Here is a 21392-nt window from a genome sequence, read left to right as displayed (position 1 = left end):
CCATGGAACCAACTGTGTTAAATGGGAATGTTCTGCAAAAGATCAACACCAAGTAAGGTGGAATATTGGGATATTGGGATATTGGAATACAATACATTCCTACTGAGTCATCAAACAACTTTCAGTAGTCCTAACAATACTACAACACTACGACTCTTCTCTGACCTCGACAACCGTAACTTCACCCTGGCAACCATGCTAGAGGTGTGCGTTGGGATCTGTGTGTCACAGCAGGGTGTGTGTGTGTTGTGTGTGTGTGTGCAAAGTTTATTCAGCGGTTGTTAAGTCTTTTACGGCTGTATTAACAGGGCCTGACCCTCAGCAAATATGAAGATCAAGGGAGAGGACCGGAGGTAGGAGCATTAATGAAAGTGCACAGTTTTTTTGTGTGCGTTAAGGACGTGTAGTGACTGGACAGAATACATCAATTAGTGTGTGTCCGTGTGTGTGTGTGTGTGTCCGTGTGTGTGTGTCCGTGTGTGTGTTAACCAACTAGGTTTCACAGTTAGACGTTTATCTGTGTTTCTCAAACGTCAAATTTCGAAGTGGTTGCAAAGTCAAATTTAGGCCTTAACCCTAACCTTAAAAGATTTGGTGTTAAGTTTTAGGCATTAACTCAGAATGGTTAAGGTTAGGGATAGGCTTAAAAAAAAAAAAACGCAATTTTTTTTTTCTAGTGCTGGGTTTGAACTTCCAACCTTTGGAATCAGAGGCAAACACCCTAGCCAAAGGTAAGAGCACTCACTGTTGCCCCTAGTGGCAGGTTTTCACATCATCTCCCGACGTCCTCAGGACTACTGACTTGTATCACAGGTGACCTGGTTGATGTTGACTGTTAGTGAACAAAATGTGAGGATCTTACTCATTATTATTATCGACAGAAGTGTCAAAGAATATAAGAACGTGACATGCATAAATACATCCCCCAAGGCTGGGCAAGTTAATCATTACACTACTGACACACACACACACACACACACACACACACACACACACACACACACACACACACACACACACACACACACACACACACACACACACACACACACACACACACACACACACACACACACACACACACACCCCCCGTCTACTGAGGCGTTGTCTATAAAAGCCGCCACCCAACCGCTGAAGAGGAAGCAGAGACAGAGCAGGACTAGTCACACTCAGAGCAGAATACACACAATATTAGGACATGAACACTCTCATCCTCTCCTCTCTGCTGTGTTTGGGTAAGTAGTCTGGGCTTGTACAATCATTTGATGTGTTTGTGTTGGGAAGTAGCCTACAGGGGACAGACAGGCAGAGAGATGTGTTTAGAGGGTAGTAGTCTACAGGGGACAGACAGGCAGAGAGATGTGTTTAGAGGGTAGTAGTCTACAGGGGACAGACAGGCAGAGAGATGTGTTTAGAGGGTAGTAGTCTACAGGGGACAGACAGGCAGAGAGATGTGTTTATGTGTTTAGAGGGTAGTAGCCTACAGGGACAGACAGGCAGAGAGATGTGTTTAGAGGGTAGTAGTCTACAGGGGACAGACAGGCAGAGAGATGTGTTTATGTGTTTAGAGGGTAGTAGCCTTCAGGGACAGACAGGCAGAGAGATGTGTTTAGAGGGTAGTAGTCTACAGGGGACAGACAGGCAGAGAGATGTGTTTAGAGGGTAGTAGTCTACAGGGGACAGACAGGCAGAGAGATGTGTTTATGTGTTTAGAGGGTAGTAGCCTTCAGGGACAGACAGGCAGAGAGATGTGTTTAGAGGGTAGTAGTCTACAGGGGACAGACAGGCAGAGAGATGTGTTTAGAGGGTAGTAGTCTACAGGGGACAGACAGGCAGAGAGATGTGTTTAGAGGGTAGTAGTCTACAGGGGACAGACAGGCAGAGAGATGTGTTTAGAGGGTAGTAGTCTACAGGGATGATGGAGTGGAGAGATAGATATTTAGGATTTATTAGAATCCCTATTATCCGACGCCAATAGCGGCAGTTAGTCTTACTTGGGTCCGACACGTAACAAAAAAATACATTACAGAAAAAAGACTTTACAATTTACATACATTTAAAAACATGAACATGTAGTGTGTCTGTGTGTATCTATCAGTACATACACACAGACAGTAGGTCACATGGTGGTGATAGATACACACAGACAGTAGGTCACATGGTGGTGATAGATACACACAGACAGTAGGTCACATGGTGGTGATAGATACACACAGACAGTAGGTCACATGGTGGTGATAGATACACACAGACAGTAGGTCACATGGTGGTGATAGATACACACAGACAGTAGGTCACATGGTGGTGATAGATACACACAGACAGTAGGTCACATGGTGGTGATAGATACACACAGACAGTAGGTCACATGGTGGTGAGTGCCCTGTTACTTTGTTTTTGTTCACTATATGAGATGAGATGAGAGAGACTGTTAATTAATTGCCCATCATTATAACACTGTAAATAGTCATAACATTACATTTTTAAATGTGTCTATTCATTTGAAACTTGTGAGAGTGTAATGTTTACTGTTCACTTTAGAGAGAGAGAGAGAGACAGAGAGAGAGACAGAGAGAGAGAGAGAGAGAGAGAGAGAGAGACAGAGAGACAGAGAGAGAGACAGAGAGAGAGACAGAGAGAGAGACAGAGAGAGACAGAGAGAGAGAGAGAGAGAGACAGAGAGAGAGAGAGAGAGAGACAGAGAGAGAGAGAGAGAGAGACAGAGAGAGAGAGAGAGAGAGAGAGAGAGACAGAGAGAGAGACAGAGAGAGAGACAGAGAGAGAGAGAGAGAGAGAGAGACAGAGAGAGAGACAGAGAGAGAGAGAGATGTTTCACAACCTGTTATGACTTGTCAGAAACCAGCTGTGTGATGTACCATATGCTAATCTTATTGAAGTATTGAGTGCTCTAGTATTCTGTGTGTACTACTGGGTTGTAGTCTGCACTGCTCTGTGTGTGACCAGTTTGGTCTGTTTGCAGTCTTGATTGATATTTATGATTGGTGTGTTCTGGTTGTAGTTTTCAGTGCTCTGTGTTTGACTGGTGTGGTCTGGTTGTAGTTTTCAGTACTCTGTGTTTGACTGGTGTGGTCTGGTTGTAGTTTTCAGTGCTCTGTGTTTGACTGGTGTGGTCTGGTTGTAGTTTTCAGTGCTCTGTGTTTGACTGGTGTGGTCTGGTTGTAGTTTTCAGTGCTCTGTGTTTGACTGGTGTGGTCTGGTTGTAGTTTTCAGTGCTCTGTGTTTGACTGGTGTGGTCTGGTTGTAGTTTTCAGTGCTCTGTGTTTGACTGGTGTGGTCTGGTTGTAGTTGTTTGCGCTTTAGGTGTCCTGGGATCCGCGGTGACGTTATCGTCAGAGCTGAGCCATGTGACAGATGCGTCAGCCTTGGGGGAAGGGGAGGGGCTGCAGAGCTCTCTGGGTGATGAGGATGAGGAGGAACTGGATGAAGATATGTCAGGAGGTACACCTACAGATGGTTCACCCAAAGGTAGGACTGTCAGACAATCCCTCACCCCTAACCCCTTACCCCTTACCCCTTACCCCCTGGTCCCTAGTACCCCCTCGCACCTAAGCCTTTGCCCCTCACCCCCTACCCCCTAGTACTCCCAAGCCCCTAACCCCTAGCCCCCTCAATCTACACACAACACCCCATAATTACAAAATTATGATACCTGTCTATATAAGGTCTCACAGTTGACAGTGCATGTCAGAGCAAACACCAAGCCATGAAGTCGAAGGAATTGCCTGTAGAGCTCCGAGACAGGACTGTGTTGAGGCACAGATCTGGGGAAGGGTACCAAAACATTTCTGCAGCATTGAAGGTCACCAAGAACACAGTGGCCTCCATCATTCTTAAATGGAAGAAGTTTGGAACCACCAAGACTCTTACTAGAGCTGGCCGCCCGACCAAACAGAGCAATTGGGGGAGAAGGGCCTTGGTCAGGGAGGTGACCAAGAACCCGATGTGGACAGATAGGAAATAAGGTTCACTTTCCAACAGGACAGTGACCCTAAGCACACAACCAAGACAATGCAGGAGTGGCTTTTGGGCAAGTCTCTGAATGTCATTGAGTGGAGCAGCCAGAGCCCGGACTTGAACCTGATCGAACATCTCTGGAGAGACCTGAAAATAGCTGTGCAGCGACGCTCCCCATCCAACCTGACAGAGCTTGAGAGGATCTGCAGAGAAGAATGGGAGAAACTCCCCAAATACAGGTGTGCCAAGCTTGTAGCGTCATACCCAAGAAGACTCAAGGCTGTAATCGCTGCCAAAGGTGCTTCAACAAAGTACTGAGTAAAGGGCTTGAATACTTATGTAAATGTGATTTTTTAGTATTTATTTATTTTTATTAGTAAAAAAAACTGTTTTTGCTTTGTCATTATGAGGTATTGTGATGTCATTATGGGGTATTGTGATGTCATTATGGGGTATTGTGATGTCATTATGGGGTATTGTGTGTAGATTGATGAGGGAAAACAACTATTTAATCAATTTTAGAATAAGGCTGTAACGTAACAAAATGTGGAAAACGTCAAGGGGTCTGAATACTTTCAGAATACACTGTATCTCCATCTGTCTCCATCTGTCTCCATATATCTATTTCTGTCTCCATATGTCTCCATCTGTCTCCATCTGTCTATTTCTGTCTCCATATGTCTCTATCTGTCTCCATCTGTCTCCATCTGTCTCCATCTGTCTCCATCTATCTCCATCTGTCTCCATCTGTCTCCATCTGTCTCCATCTGTCTCCATCTATCTCCATCTGTCTCCATCTGTCTCCATCTGTCTCCATCTGTCTCCATCTGTCTCCATCTGTCTCCATCTATCTCCATCTGTCTCCATCTGTCTCCATCTGTCTCCATCTGTCTCCATCTATCTCCATCTGTCTCCATCTGTCTCCATCTGTCTCTAATAATCAGAAAATGAAAATAACTTATCTCGTTTCCCAGCAGTGGTGCGTCACAGTAAGAACAGAAAAGAAAAGGGGAAAGGTCAGAAAGGAAAAGTGAATCCAGGAAAGAGGAAGAACAAGAACAATAGCAAAAGCACCACGGCCTTCAACCCTGAACACACATCAGGACACACGTTGGAGTTCACGGCCGACCACCCACACCAGACGTCAGAACGTGTTACAGAGGACCCTTGTAGCTCCTCTCACCAGGCATATTGTATCCATGGAAGCTGCAAGTACATGGCGGACCTGAGAGAGCCAGTGTGTGTGTGAGTACAACACAAATCTACTTTTAGTACTGTGTGTGTGTGTGTGTGTGTGTGTGTGTGTGTGTGTGTGTGTGTGTGTGTGGTGCCGATGGATGGAAAGGATCGATTGGATAGATAGACCAATTCATTGATTCATTAACTGTTTGGTTGACTAACTGACTTGTGTTTTGATTTATTGATTGATATATTAGCTGATTGATGAATTGATTTATCCTCTCCCCTGCAGCTGTGAGAAGGGTTACGATGGTGAGCGCTGTGGCATCCTGCTCCTACCTACAAGGACGGATGAAGATGAGGAGAGAAGCATCGCTGAGGTGGTTCAGACTGTCCTGGTCATCATAGCTGTGGTCCTCTCCAGCATCAGCTGCCTCGCCATACTGCTCATGACCTGCACACAGTGAGTATAGACCTAATACAACCATAACACAACATTAACACAACCATAACACAACATTAACAAAACCATAACACAACATTAATACAACCATTACACAACATGAATACAACCATAACACAACATTAATACAACCATTACACAGCCATAACACAGCCATAACACAACATTAATACAACGTTAATAAAACCATAACACAACCATAACACAACATTAATACAACCATTACACAGCCATAACACAGCCATAACACAACATTAATACAACCATAACACAACCATAACACAACATTAATAAAAACCATAACACAACGTTAATAAAACCATTACACAAACCATAAGACAACATTAATAAAACCATTACACAGCCATAACACAGCCATAACACAACCATAACACAACGTTAATAAAACCATAACACAACCATAACACAGCCATAACACAACGTTAATAAAACCATAACACAACCATAACACAACCATAACACAACCCAAACATACACACACATACACACAAAGCAAGGAAGCCTTCCCTTTCATCATATACAGATCTCTGATAGAGCTGGTGGAATGAACTCCAGTGATTTTCTTTTTAAAAGGAAATGGCAGACAGGGTGGCAGAGTGGAGAAACAGAAGAGTCATTGTCTTGTTCTTTTAAGTTTTGATGTTGACTCTCTGCCTGACAAAATGATGTTAGGATATTTCAGCTATTCTGTACGAGCTTATGTGCCAAATACATTACGTTGCTACAGGTGTCAAGCTTATGGGCATGTGGCAGCAGTGTATATAGGAAGGTGGTTTCTGGGTATGAGAAGTGTTCAGAAGAACATGAGACAAAGGAATGTATTTATTTTTTCCTTTATTTACCTAGAAAAGTCAGTTAAGAACAAATTCTTATTTTCAATGACAGCCTACTGGGGAACAGTGGGAATGACAATCTAGGAACAGTGGGGTTAACTGCCTTGTTCAGGGGCAGAAAGACAGATTTTTACCTTGTCAGATCAGGGATTCAATCTTGCAACCTTTCGGGTTACAAGTCCAACACTCTAACCACTAGGCTACCTGCCACCCCTGATGTGTAGCATTTGGGCTAGGTGATATGTGTTAATTGTAGGGGTGCCCATGGGGCTGGGAATCAGAAGGATACAGTGCGAGAGAGAAGCACGTTGAGGTTACCGGGGTTAGAGTAGAACAGAGGGTGTTGTATTCTGAGGCAGTGAAGAAAGTAGAGGAAGATTGGTCAAGACAGGGAGGGAACATGAGAGGAGTGGTGTGAGTAATAGATCTCTATCAGTACAGAGGGATTGGCCGACGAGTGATATACTGTACGCTTCAATAAGATTATTTTTGATGTTGTTGGCGTTCATAGCAATGGTGAGTAAATGTACTGCTGGGATGGAACGTAAAGTCGCAGAAAATAGAGGTTGTGGTGGCAGCCGCTGAGAAATATTTGGGTGTACGAGATATGAGTGTTGATGTCCCGTCTCGTCCTTTCAGGATCTTGTCCTGAGGTAGGACTAGATAGGTTTAAATAGTGTTTTTAATGAGTATAGGGTTAGATGGCAGGGTATTTGTTGATTAATTTGACTTTTTTCAAGCAAAGCATAAGGTAGTTATACTCCAGTCTAGTTGGTGGCAGTAATGCCACATTTATTGGATGCCAACAGCCGTTAAACCTCATCAAGAAGTCTTCCCTTGCTAGTAGTAGCTAGCTGGCAGCCTGGATAGCTGCCTTAAGCCTGGTTAAAAACATAGCAAGCTGACAGCCTGGATAGCTGCCTTAAGCCTGGTTAAAAACATAGCAAGCTGACAGCCTGGATAGCTGCCATTAGCCTGGTTAAAAACATAGCAAGCTGACAGCCTGGATAGCTGCCATTAGCCTGGTTAAAAACATGGCAAGCTGACAGCCTGGATAGCTGCCTTTAGCCTGGTTAAAAACATAGCAAGCTGACAGCCTGGATAGCTGTCTTTAGCCTGGTTAAAAACATAGCAAGCTGACAGCCTGGATAGCTGCCTTTAGCCTGGATAGCTGCCATTAGCCTGGATAGCTGCCATTAGCCTGGTTAAAAACATAGCAAGCTGACAGCCTGGATAGCTGCCTTTGGCCTGGTTAAAAACATGGCAAGCTGGCAGCCTGGATAGCTGCCTTAAGCCTGGTTAAAAACATAGCAAGCTGGCAGCCTGGATAGCTGCCTTTAGCCTGGTTAAAAACATAGCAAGCTGACAGCCTGGATAGCTGCCTTTAGCCTGGCTAGCTGCCATTAGCCTAGATAGCTGCCTTTAGCCTGGTTAAAAACATAGCAAGCTGACAGCCTGGATAGCTGTCTTTAGCCTGGCTAAAAACATAGCAAGCTGACAGCCTGGATAGCTGCCTTTAGCCTGGATAGCTGCCATTAGCCTGGATAGCTGCCATTAGCCTGGTTAAAAACATAGCAAGCTGGCAGCCTGGATAGCTGCCTTTAGCCTGGCTAGCTGCCATTAGCCTAGATAGCTGCCTTTGGCCTGGCTAAAAACATAGCAAGCTGACAGCCTGAATAGCTGCCTTAAGCCTGGTTTAAAACATAGCTAGCTGACAGCCTGAATAGCTGCCTTAAGCCTGGTTAAAAACATAGCAAGCTGACAGCCTGGATAGCTGCCTTTAGCCTGGTTAAAAACATGGCAAGCTAGCTAGCCTTTTTAGCTTCCCACATCTTCATCTTAAATAATTCAGATTTATTAAAAAAAAGATATGCCATGGCAAATATTGTTATACTTTAACAGTGTATCCTAAAACATCCTTCCAGTTTGATAACGCTGCTGTATTAATTCCCATATCAGCTAAAATAAAATAGAACGTCCTCATGTCTTGGTCACAGAGAAAAATAGCACATTGCTAGCTAGTTGGCTATAGCAGGTTCTACCATTTCACAATAGCCTGGAATCAGTAGTTATTACTTCAAAACAAAATACCTTTTTTGGGTGGATAATTGTTGTTTGTTACTCTTTGAACAGTTGCTGAGATTATATTAGGCTATCAATGAAAAATAGGCTACATTGGTAAATAGCCTATAGACCAGATCAAGGAAGCGGGTGACAACACTAACCCCAGGGCTGCGGAAGGAATTATACTGCATGTCTCAATATTAAGGTAGTATAAAAATATGTTGAATGCCGGTGACGAAAAACGGCGTTGCAACGCCGCACTACACTCTAAATCCTGCATCTCCGTAGAGCTTGTAGTAAAGCTTAACACAACCATAATGCAACGTTAATATAACCATAATACAACCATAATGCAACGTTAATATAACCATAACACAACCATAATACAACCCAACCGTACTGCACATGAACTACACGACAGTGAGTATATACCTAATACAACCATAACACAACGTTAATAACCATAACACAACCATAATACAACGTTAATATAACCATAACACAACCATAATGCAACCCAACCGTACTGCACATGAACTACACACAGTGAGTATATACCTAATACAACCATAACACAACGTTAACACAACCATAACACAACGTTAACACAACCGTAACACAATGTGTATTCAACCATAACGAAACGTTAATACAACGTTAATACAATGTTAATACGACCATAACGCAATGTTTGTACAACCATAGCACAATGTTTATACAACACAATGTTAATATAACCATAACTGCCATAACACAACCCAACCAAACTGCTCATGACCTGTGCACAATAAGTAACAATGACACGACGTTAACTCAATCCAAAAATACTGTTCACGATGCAACCATAACACAACATTAACACAATGTTGACACAACACGAGTACGACCATAACACACCTTTAACACAATGGTAGTGACACGAACACTCCAAAACGGCGCTTAAGTCAACGTAGCGCGTCATTAAAACCCCTGCACACAACCCCAACAAGCCCTTATAGACCCCCTCGCCCACGATGATATATGCCTTGATATTGCTCATGACTATATCAAGGCAATACCTTTTAATACTATAAGAATTCATATATTTACTTAGGACATAGCCTGATGAACACAAAGGTAGACTCAGCACACACACACACACACACACACACACACACACACACACACACACACACACACACACACACACACACACACACACACACACACCTTATCAATCAGTAACCCCATTATGTAATTTACTAGAAATGTCTAAATGAGGGACAAAGTGCAAGTCAGAGCAGGTATAAAACATGGGCCTGGGATTCCTTATAATGGCCTGCAGTTTGTACTGTTCAGATAGCAGAGGGGCAGTGGTCTGGTTCAGATAGGAGAGAGCAGTGGTCTGGTTCAGATAGGAGAGGGGCAGTGGTCTGGTTCAGACAGGAGAGGGGCAGTGGTCTGGTTCAGACAGGAGAGGGCAGTGGTCTGGTTCAGATAGGAGAGAGCAGTGGTCTGGTTCAGATAGGAGAGAGCAGTGGTCTGGTTCAGACAGGAGAGGGGCAGTGGTCTGGTTCAGATAGCAGAGGGCAGTGGTCTGGTTCAGACAGGAGAGGGCAGTGGTCTGGTTCAGATAGCAGAGGGCAGTGGTCTGGTTCAGATAGCAGAGGGGCAGTGGTCTGGTTCAGATAGCAGAGGGCAGTGGTCTGGTTCAGATAGCAGAGGGGCAGTGGTCTGGTTCAGACAGGAGAGGAGCAGTGGTCTGGTTCAGATAGGAGAGGGGCAGTGGTCTGGTTCAGATAGCAGAAGGGCAGTGGTCTGGTTCAGACAGGAGAGGGGCAGTGGTCTGGTTCAGACAGGAGAGGGGCAGTGGTCTGGTTCAGATAGCAGAGGGGCAGTGGTCTGGTTCAGATAGCAGAAGGGCAGTGGTCTGGTTCAGACAGGAGAGGGGCAGTGGTCTGGTTCAGACAGGAGAGGGCAGTGGTCTGGTTCAGACAGGAGAGGGGCAGTGGTCTGGTTCAGATAGGAGAGGAGCAGTGGTCTGGTTCAGACAGGAGAGGGGCAGTGGTCTGGTTCAGATAGGAGAGGGGCAGTGGTCTGGTTCAGATAGGAGAGGGGCAGTGGTCTGGTTCAGATAGGAGAGGGGCAGTGGTCTGGTTCAGACAGGAGAGGGCAGTGGTCTGGTTCAGACAGGAGAGGGGCAGTGGTCTGGTTCAGATAGGAGAGGGGCAGTGGTCTGGTTCAGACAGGAGAGGGGCAGTGGTCTGGTTCAGATAGCAGAGGGGCAGTGGTCTGGTTCAGACAGGAGAGGGCAGTGGTCTGGTTCAGACAGGAGAGAGCAGTGGTCTGGTTCAGACAGGAGAGGGGCAGTGGTCTGGTTCAGACAGGAGAGGGGCAGTGGTCTGGTTCAGATAGCAGAGGGCAGTGGTCTGGTTCAGATAGCAGAGGGCAGTGGTCTGGTTCAGACAGGAGAGAGCAGTGGTCTGGTTCAGACAGGAGAGGGGCAGTGGTCTGGTTCAGACAGGAGAGGGGCAGTGGTCTGGTTCAGACAGGAGAGGGGCAGTGGTCTGGTTCAGACAGGAGAGGGCAGTGGTCTGGTTCAGATAGGAGAGGGGCAGTGGTCTGGTTCAGACAGGAGAGGGGCAGTGGTCTGGTTCAGATAGGAGAGGGGCAGTGGTCTGGTTCAGACAGGAGAGGGGCAGTGGTCTGGTTCAGATAGCAGAGGGGCAGTGGTCTGGTTCAGATAGCAGAAGGGCAGTGGTCTGGTTCAGACAGGAGAGAGCAGTGGTCTGGTTCAGATAGCAGAGGGGCAGTGGTCTGGTTCAGATAGCAGAAGGGCAGTGGTCTGGTTCAGACAGGAGAGAGCAGTGGTCTGGTTCAGATAGCAGAGGGCAGTGGTCTGGTTCAGATAGCAGAGGGGCAGTGGTCTGGTTCAGACAGGAGAGAGCAGTGGTCTGGTTCAGATAGCAGAGGGGCAGCGGTCTGGTCACATCCTGGGTAAACGTATACATTATACAGTACTGCTTGCTCTGATTACATGACTTGTGCCTGACAAATGTTCTGGTGCTAGTTCATATTTTAAAGTTCTATTTTTAATGACTGGTATTCTGTTATCGACTGTGCTATTCAATCAAACTTAACACGTTTGACACAGTGTGTTTATCAAAACTATAAATCAATTTGTTTGTTTGCTCTGATTGTTGCCGTGGCAACGAGGAGCAAGCGCTATATCGTCCACAATGTTACCTGAGACTAATTAGTCTGACGATGCTGCTAACGACGTGATTGATAGCAGAGCCGTACACAGTTCAATCGAGTACAGGCTTAACTTAATGACAATAGAGACATGAGTACAATCTGGAATTGTATTGCATCGTTTGGGGTAGGCCTCGTCTCTGAGGAATTTTGCCACAAGGTTTGAGTTGACATACACTACATGACAAAAAGTATGTGGACACCTGCTCGTCAAACATCTCATTCCAAAATCATGGGCATTAATATGGAGTTGGTCCACCCTTTTGCTGCTATAACAGCCTCCACTCTTCTGGGAAGGCTTTCCACTAGATGTTGGAACATTGTTGCAGGGATTTGCCTCCATTCAGCCACAAGAGCATTAGTGAGGTCAGGCACTGATGTTGGGTGATTAGGCCTGGCTCTCAGTCGGCGTTCCAATTCATCCCAAAGATGTTCGATGGAGTTGAGGTCAGGGCTCTGTGCAGACCAGTCAAGTTCTACCACACTGATCTCGACAAACCACTTAGTGCATTGGGGCATTGTCATGCTGAAACAGGAAAGGGCCTTCCCCAAACTGTTGCCACAAAGTTGGAAGCACAGAATTGTCTAGAATGTCATTGTGTGCTGTAGCGTTAAGATTTCCCTTCACTGGAACTAAGGGGCCCGAACCATGAAAAACAGACCCAGACCATTATTCCTCCTCCACCAAACTTTACAGTTGGCACTATGCATTGGGGCAGGTAGCGTTCTCCTGGCATCCGCCAAACCCAGATTCGTCTGTCGGACTGCAGGATGGTGAAGCATGATTCATCACTCCAGAGAACGCATTTTCACTCCTCCAGAGTCCAATGGCAGCGAGCTTTACACCACTCCAGCTGACGCTTGCCATTGCACATTGTGATCTTAGGCTTGTGTGCGGCTGCTTGGCCATGGAAACCCATTTCATGAAGCTCTCAACAAACAGTTATTGTGCTGAAGTTGCTTCCAGAGGCAGTTTGGAACTCGGTAGTGAGTGTTGCAACCAAGGACACTCGGCGGTCCCAATCTGTGAGCTTGTGTGGCCTACCACTTCACGGGTGAGACGTTGTTTCTCTTAAACGTTTCCACTTCACAATAACAGCACTTACAGTTGACCAGGGCAGCTCTAGCAGGGCAAAAAATGTGACAAACTGACTTGTTGGAAAAGTGGCATCCTATGATGGTGCCACGTTGAAAGTCACTGAGCTGTTCAGTAAGTCCATTCTACTGCCAATGTTTGTCTATGGAGATTGCATGACTGTGTGCTCGATTTTATACACCTGTCAGCAACGGGTGTGGTTGAAGAAAAAATTTTTTTTTAAAGTATTTAACCTTTATTTAACTAGGCAAGTCAGTTAAGAACAAATTCTTATTTAAAATGATGGCCTACCGGGGAACAAACCTTAATTTGAAGGGGTGTCCACATACTTTTGTAAATATAGTGTATACACACCAACCCCACCCTTCAAGCGTGAAAAACCCAGCAGCATTGCAGTTCTTGACACAAATCGGTGCACCTGGCACCTACTACCATACCCTGTTCAAAGGCACTTAAATATTTTGTCTTGCCCACTCACCCTGTGAATGGCACACATACACAATCCATGTCTCAATTGTCTCAAGGCTTAAAAATCCTGCTTTGACCTGTCTGCTCACCTTCATCTACACTGATTGAAGTGGATTTAACAGGTGACAGCAATAAGGGATCATAGCTTTCACCTGGATTCACCTGGTCAGTCTGTGTCATGGAAAGAGCAGATGTTCTTAATGTGTTGTATACTCTGTATATATGATTTACTCAGTGTAAATACTCCCCTTAATTCATGCCCATTGATTGAAAGACAGGAAAGTAATTATTGCACGAGTGAGCCCATAGGTTCATCAGCAACCATGAAGGAATTGCCATGCTCATAGGCTGAGACGTGACGCTATGCTGATGAGGTAACATTATAGACACTACCATAGATACCTGTTATGCTGATGAGGTAACATTATAGACACTACCATAGATACCTGTTATGCTGATGAGGTAACATTATAGACACTACCATAGATACCTGTTATGCTGATGAGGTAACATTATAGACACTACCATAGATACCTGTTATGCTGATGAGGTAACATTATAGACACTACCATAGATACCTGTTATGCTGATGAGGTAACATTATAGACACTACCATAGATACCTGTTATGCTGATGAGGTAACATTATAGACACTACCATAGATACCTGTTATGCTGATGAGGTAACATTATAGACACTACCATAGATACCTGCTATGCTGATGAGGTAACATTATAGACACTACCATAGATACCTGTTATGCTGATGAGGTAACATTATAGACACTACCATAGATACCTGTTATGCTGATGAGGTAACATTATAGACACTACCATAGATACCTGTTATGCTGATGAGGTAACATTATAGACACTACCATAGATACCTGTTATGCTGATGAGGTAACATTATAGACACTACCATAGATACCTGTTATGCTGATGAGGTAACATTATAGACACTACCATAGATACCTGTTATGCTGATGAGGTAACATTATAGACACTACCATAGATACCTGTTATGCTGATGAGGTAACATTATAGACACTACCATAGATACCTGCTATGCTGATGAGGTAACATTATAGACACTACCATAGATACCTGTTATGCTGATGAGGTAACATTATAGACACTACCATAGATACCTATTATGCTGATGAGGTAACATTATAGACACTACCCAAGATACCTGTTATGCTGATGAGGTAACATTATAGACACTACCATAGATACCTGTTATGCTGATGAGGTAACATTATAGACACTACCATAGATACCTGTTATGCTGATGAGGTAACATTATAGACACTACCATAGATACCTGCTATGCTGATGAGGTAACATTATACTGATGAGGTAACATTACACTGATGAGGTAACATTATACTGATGAGGTAACATTATGCTGATGAGGTAACATTATACTGATGAGGTAACATTATGCCGATGAGGTAACATTATACTGATGAGGTAACATTATGCTGATGAGGTAACATTATACTGATGAGGTAACATTATACTGATGAGAGGTAACATTATACTGATGAGGTAACATTATACTGATGAGGTAACATTATGCTGATGAGGTAACATTATACTGATGAGGTAACATTATACTGATGAGGTAACATTATGCTGATGAGGTAACATTATGCTGATGAGGTAACATTATACTGATGAGGTAACATTATACTGATGAGGTAACATTATGCTGATGAGATAACATTATGCTGATGAGGTACCATTATGCTGATGAGGTAACATTATACTGATGAGGTACCATTATGCTGATGAGGTACCATTATACTGATGAGGTACCATTATGCTGATGAAGTAACATTATACTGATGAGGTAACATTATACTGATGAGGTAACATTATGCTGATGAGGTACCATTATACTGATGAGGTAACATTATGCTGATGAGGTAACATTATACTGATGAGGTAACATTATACTGATGAGGTAACATTATGCTGATGAGTGAGATAGGAAGCGATGTGAATTATATGAGTTTACTAGATTAATGACAAGTGACAATTCATTTCAGACCAGCTTTTACTGATTGAACTTGCATAATCTACGTTATGTTGTTACCTAAGACTAATTGGTTTGACAATGTTGCTAAAGACATGAGTGATAGCAGAGCCATATACAGTAGAAACCTATTTTATTACACAAAATGTAAACTAGCCATGGGTAATAATGAGTCCATGTTCATCTGAATTGATTTTACATTGAACTGTGTCGTGCTGGAATACTGGACTCTAATCGGTGTGAAAAGAACTCCAGTTAGAGGAATTGATTTCTGAATCCTGATAGGATGCTGTGGTAGTGTAGTGGATGTGAAACCAGCCCATGTTGTAACTGTAACTGAAAGGTTGATGGATCGAATCCCCCCCCGAGCTGACAAGGTAAAAATCTGTTGTTCTGCCCCTAAGCAAGCCAATGAACACACTGTTCTCTGGTAGACTATCATTGTAAATAAGAATTTGTTCTTAACTGACTTATGTAGTTAAATGAAAACCATGCTGTGGTTAATATTCCCTGAGATCTAAAGCCAACTGAATGAAAGACTTGTCTCTTTTCAAACTTTGAATGCAGTTGTGTTGCACAGCAACTGACTGCCTTCCTGAAGACAAACAATGTATACGAAACGCTTCAGTCTGGTTTTAGACCCCATCATAGCACTGAGACTGCACTTGTGAAGGTGGTAAATGACCTTTTAATGACGTCAGACCGAGGCTCTGCATCTGTCCTCGTGCTCCTAGATCTTAGTGCCGCTTTTGATACCATCGATCACCACATTCTTTTGGAGAGATTGGAAACCCAAATTGGTCTACATGGACAAGTTCTGGCCTGGTTTAGATCTTATCTGTCGGAAAGATATCAGTTTGTCTCTGTGAATGGTTTGTCCTCTGACAAATCAATTGTAAATTTCGGTGTTCCTCAAGGTTCCGTTTTAGGACCACTATTGTTTTCACTATATATTTTACCTCTTGGGGATGTCATTCGAAAACATAATGTTAAATTTCACTGCTATGCAGACGACACACAGCTGTACATTTCAATGAAACATGGTGAAGCCCCAAAATTGCCCTCGCTAGAAGCCTGTGTTTCAGACATAAAGAAGTGGATGGCTGCAAACTTTCTACTTTTAAACTCGGACAAAACAGAGATGCTTGTTCTAGGTCCCAAGAAACAAAGAGATCTTCTGTTGAATCTGACAATTAATCTGGATGGTTGTACAGTCGTCTCAAATAAAACTGTGAAGGACCTCGGCGTTACTCTGGACCCTGATCTCTCTTTTGAAGAACATATCAAGACTGTTTCAAGGACAGCTTTTTTCCATCTACGTAACATTGCAAAAATCAGAAATTTTCTGTCCAAAAATGACGCAGAAAAATTAATCCATGCTTTTGTTACTTCTAGGCTGGACTACTGCAATGCTCTACTTTCCGGCTACCCGGATAAAGCACTAAATAAACTTCAGTTAGTGCTAAATACGGCTGCTAGAATCCTGACTAGAACCAAAAAATTTGATCATATTACTCCAGTGTTAGCCTCCCTACACTGGCTTCCTGTTAAGGCAAGGGCTGATTTCAAGGTTTTACTGCTAACCTACAAAGCATTACATGGGCTTGCTCCTACCTATCTTTCCGATTTGGTCCTGCCGTACATACCTACACGTACGCTACGGTCACAAGACGCAGGCCTCCTAATTGTCCCTAGAATTTCTAAGCAAACGGCTGGAGGTAGGGCTTTCTCCTATAGAGCTCCATTTTTATGGAATGGTCTGCCTACCAATGTGAGAGACGCAGACTCAGTCTCAACCTTTAAGTCTTTACTGAAGACTTATCTCTTCAGTAGGTCCTATGATTAAGTATAGTCTGGCCCAGGAGTGTGAAGGTGAACGGAAAGGCTGGAGCAACGAACCGCCCTTGCTGTCTCTGCCTTGCCGGTTCCCCTCTTTCCACTGGGATTCTCTGCCTCTAACCCTTTTACAGGGGCTGAGTCACTGGCCTACCGGTGTTCTTCCATGCCGTCCATGGGAGGGGTGCGTCACTTGAGTGGGTTGAGTCACTGACGTGGTCTTCCTGTCTGGGTTGGCGCCCCCCCCCCCCCTTGGGTTGTGCCATGGCGGAGATCGTTGTGGGCTATACTCGGCCTTGTCTTAGGACGGTAAGTTGGTGGTTGGAGACATCCCTCTAGTGGTGTGGGGCCTGTGCTTTGGCAAAGTGGGTGGGGTTATATCCTGCCTGTTTGGCCCTGTCCGGGGGTATCATCGGATGGGGCCACAGTGTCTTCTGATCCCTCCTGTCTCAGCCTCCAGTATTTATGCTGCAGTAGTTTATGTGTCGGGGGGCTAGGGTCAGTCTGTTACATCTGGAGTATTTCTCTTGTCTTATCCGGTGTCCTGTGTGTATTTAAATATGCTCTCTCTAATTCTCTCTTTCTCTCTTTCTGTCTTTCTCTCGGAGGACCTGAGCCCTAGGACCATGCCTCAGGACTACCTGGTATGATGACTCCTTGCTGTCCCCAGTCCACCTGGCCGTGCTGCTGCTCCAGTTTCAACTGTTCTGCCTGCGGCTATGGAACCCTGACCTGTTCACCGGACGTGCTTGTTGCACCCTCGACAACTACTATGATTATTATTATTTGACCATGCTGGTCATTTATGAACATTTTAACATTTTAACATTTTGACCATGTTCTGTTATAATATCCACCCTGCACAGCCAGAAGAGGACTGGCCACCCCTCATAGCCTGGTTCCTCTCTAGGTTTCTTCCTAGGTTTTTGGCCTTTCTAGGGAGTTTTTCCTAGGGAGTTTTTCCTAGCCACCGTGCTTCTTTCACATGCTTTGCTTGCTGTTTGGGGTTTTAGGCTGGGTTTCTGTACAGCACTTTGAGAATATCAGCTGATGTACGAAGGGCTATATAAAAATAAATTTGATTTGATTTGATTTGAGTTGTGCAATTCAAGCTCCATTTGTGGCAGAACGGATTACACGCCATAGGATTTAACTAACTAACGTCCCTCCCTCCCTCTCTCTCTCTCTCTCTCTCTCTCTCTCTCTCTCTCTCTCTCTCTCTCTCCTCTCTCTCTCCCTCTCTCTCTCTCTCTCTCTCTCCCTCTCTCTCTCTCTCTCTCTCTCTCTCTCTCTCTCTCTCTCTCTCTCTCTCTCTGTGTCTGTCTGCCAGTTACAGGACTCATAAGAATTTCCTGGTTGCCTACCTGGCCTCCGGCAGTGAGAAGGAACAGCTCCAGAAAACTACACCCTGTGACATCACGGTGTGACCATCAGCAGGTAGGACACACACCCCTCCTACACACACCCGCTAAGACTGCAACAAACCGCATTCAGGCACACGCGTGTGTGTATGTGTGTGTGTGTTTGAGTAGGTGGGTGGGAGTGTGAATTGCGTCATATGAGGAGGTGTAAGAATGCAGTATTAGACTGGATTACTGGTGATGTCTCATAACCACACACACACACACACACACACACACACACACACGTACGCTTGCCCACACACATGGTCTCTCGCTCTCGCACACATGAATCTCTAAGTCACTGTAACCTCACACACATAAATCCCTTCAGTTAATCAAACTGGCCTTTCAGCATTCTCCTCATACCTGTCTGTTAAAACATGAATTAAAGGCTCCGTCTTGCCTTCACATTCTTTACCCAGATTTTCCTGTTAGACCTGGATTCAAACTGGCGACCCTCAGGTTGCTGGTCCATCTCTCTAACCTCCTGGCTAACATACCTGGCTAACCTCCTGGCTAACATACCTGTCTAACCTCCTGGCTAACCTCCTGGCTAACATACCTGTCTAACCTCCTGGCTAACATACCTGGCTAACCTCCTGGCTAACATACCTGTCTAACCTCCTGGCTAACCTCCTGGCTAACATACCTGGCTAACCTCCTGGCTAACATACCTGTCTAACCTCCTGGCTAACATACCTGTCTAACCTCCTGGCTAACCTCCTGGCTAACATACCTGGCTAACATACCTGTCTACCTCCTGACTAACCTCCTGACTAACATACCTCTCTAACCTCCTGGCTAAACTCCTGGCTAACCTCATGACTAACATACCTGGCTAACCTCCTGTCTAACCTCCTGTCTAACCTCCTGTCTAACCTCCTGTCTAACCTCCTGGCTAACCTTCTGTCTAACCTGCTGGCTAACCTCCTGGCTAACCTCCTGTCTAACCTCCTGGCTAACCTCCTGGCTAACCTCCTGGCTAACATACCTCTCTAACCTCCTGGCTAAACTTCTGGCTAACCTCATGGCTAACATACCTGTCTATCCTCCTGGCTAACCTCCTGGCTAACATACCTATCTAATCTCCTGGCTAAACTTCTGGCTAACATACCTGTCTAACCTCCTGGCTAATCTCCTGGCTAACATACCTGTCTAACCTCCTGGCTAACATACTTGTCTAACCTCCTGGCTAATCTCCTGGCTAACATACCTATCTAACCTCCTGGCTAAACTTCTGGCTAACATACCTGTCTAACCTCCTGGCTAACCTCCTGTCTAACCTCCTGGCTAACCTCCTTGCTAACATACCTGTCTAACCTCCTGGCTAACATACCTGGCTAACCTCCTGGATAACATACCTGTCTAACCTCCTGGCTAACATACCTGTCTATCCTCCTGGCTAACCTCCTGGCTAACATACCTGTCTAACCTCCTGTCTAACCTCCTGTCTAACCTCCTGGCTAACCTCCTGGCTAACCTCCTGGCTAACATACCTGGCTAACATACCTGACTAACCTCCTGGCTAACATACCTGTCTAACCTCCTGGATAACATACCTGTCTAACCTCCTGGCTAACATACCTGTCTAACCTCCTGGCTAACATACCTGTCTAACCTCCTGGCTAACACACCTGTCTAACCTCCTGGCTAACACACCTGGCTAACCTCTTGGCTAACATACCTGTCTAACCTCCTGGCTAACATACGGGTCTAACCTCCTGGCTAACATACCTGTCTAACCTCCTGGCTAACATACCTGTCTAACCTCCTGGCTAACATACCTGTCTAACCTCCTGGCTAACATACCTGTCTAACCTCCTGGCTAACATACCTGTTCCATGTCGCCTTTCTTTTCCTGGAAGTCTAACCCTAACCCTAAATACTGACAATTTGCTCTCTTCTCTTACCCTAGAGAACTTAAAGGTCTGGAACCATAATTTAGAACCATGAGAACCGAGACAATCAGAGGAGAACCTGTGCCGACTCCTGCCCAGCGGAGTGATCTACTGAACGGACGCTACAACTCCAGACAGTAGAGCGTTCTATAGAAGAACCAGCGTAGAACCGTCTTGAAGAACCGCATAGAACTGCCTTGTCGTTTATTTATTTAATTTGACTTATTTATTGAGGACAGAGCTTTGTTTTGACTGGTGTTGTGTTAGATGTGATTGGACCGTGATGTTGAGCATTCCGTCCAATCATTTCACTACTAAGTTATTGCTTATTTATTGCCATGCGTCTCCTAGGGAACAACAGAGAGATACAGCTATCGATAATCCTGGACATAGATGGAATCTATCGGTTCACTAATAAAGTCCTTCAGTGTTATGAGAAATGTCTTTATGTGTGTTTGTGTGTGCCTGCATGCGTCGGTGTATGTGGGTGAGTCCTCAGTCTTGGTTATGTGTTTCCATTCCCTAGTCTGATCGTGTCCAATACCCCTGCCATGTGCTCACACAAACAGAGCAGTCCTGTACGCAAACACAGACACACAGTAAAAGGGCAGAGGGAGAGAGAGAATAACTCGGACAAAGGACCTCAGCACATAGTTATAATATTTCATTCTCTCTCTTTGTCTCTCTCTCTGTGATGTCACAAAGGGATGGAATGCATTATTTATGACATCACCGAAGTAGGATTTTAAAATGGAATGGAAAACTCCGAAGCATCCGATAGGTTCCTCAAACCACGGCATCATAGTTCTCATACATTCTCCTGAGAGTGAATCTGGAACAAAGTGACATGAGTTGAATTGAAAGGATTGGAACTATCAT

At 44.7% G+C, this 21392-nt stretch overlaps 1 protein-coding gene across 2 annotated transcripts; it reads left to right on the top strand.

Annotated features, from left to right (window-relative positions):
- The first annotated feature begins 1126 nt into the window (after window positions 1-1126).
- areg (amphiregulin) lies at window positions 1127-20953 on the top strand. 2 transcript variants are annotated; one of them, XM_014143466.3, is made up of 6 exons: window positions 1127-1235; window positions 3307-3486; window positions 4953-5220; window positions 5447-5617; window positions 18543-18649; window positions 20531-20953. In XM_014143466.3, the coding sequence occupies exons 1-5, from the start codon at window positions 1199-1201 to the stop codon at window positions 18637-18639; spliced, it is 753 nt and encodes a 250-aa protein (XP_013998941.1). In that variant the 5' UTR covers window positions 1127-1198; the 3' UTR covers window positions 18640-18649; window positions 20531-20953.
- The last annotated feature ends 439 nt before the right edge of the window (window positions 20954-21392 follow it).

The sequence above is a fragment of the Salmo salar genome, chromosome 15, assembly GCF_965601325.2.
Source record: "Salmo salar chromosome 15, fSalSal1, whole genome shotgun sequence".
Classification (NCBI taxonomy): domain Eukaryota; kingdom Metazoa; phylum Chordata; class Actinopteri; order Salmoniformes; family Salmonidae; genus Salmo; species Salmo salar.
The sequence above is the reverse complement of the archived record's forward strand: the minus strand, read 5'-3'. Positions and strand labels throughout refer to the sequence as shown.

What these genes read in the sequence shown, in the direction of transcription:
- areg (XM_014143466.3), top strand. Translation starts at nt 1,199, where the DNA reads ATGAACACTCTCATCCTCTCCTCTCTGCTGTGTTTGG. An exon ending in CTCCTCTCTGCTGTGTTTGG is followed by an intron (nt 1,236 to 3,306) that starts GTAAGTAGTCTG and finishes GTCTGGTTGTAG; the next exon opens with TTGTTTGCGCTTTAGGTGTC. An exon ending in TACAGATGGTTCACCCAAAG is followed by an intron (nt 3,487 to 4,952) that starts GTAGGACTGTCA and finishes GTTTCCCAGCAG; the next exon opens with TGGTGCGTCACAGTAAGAAC.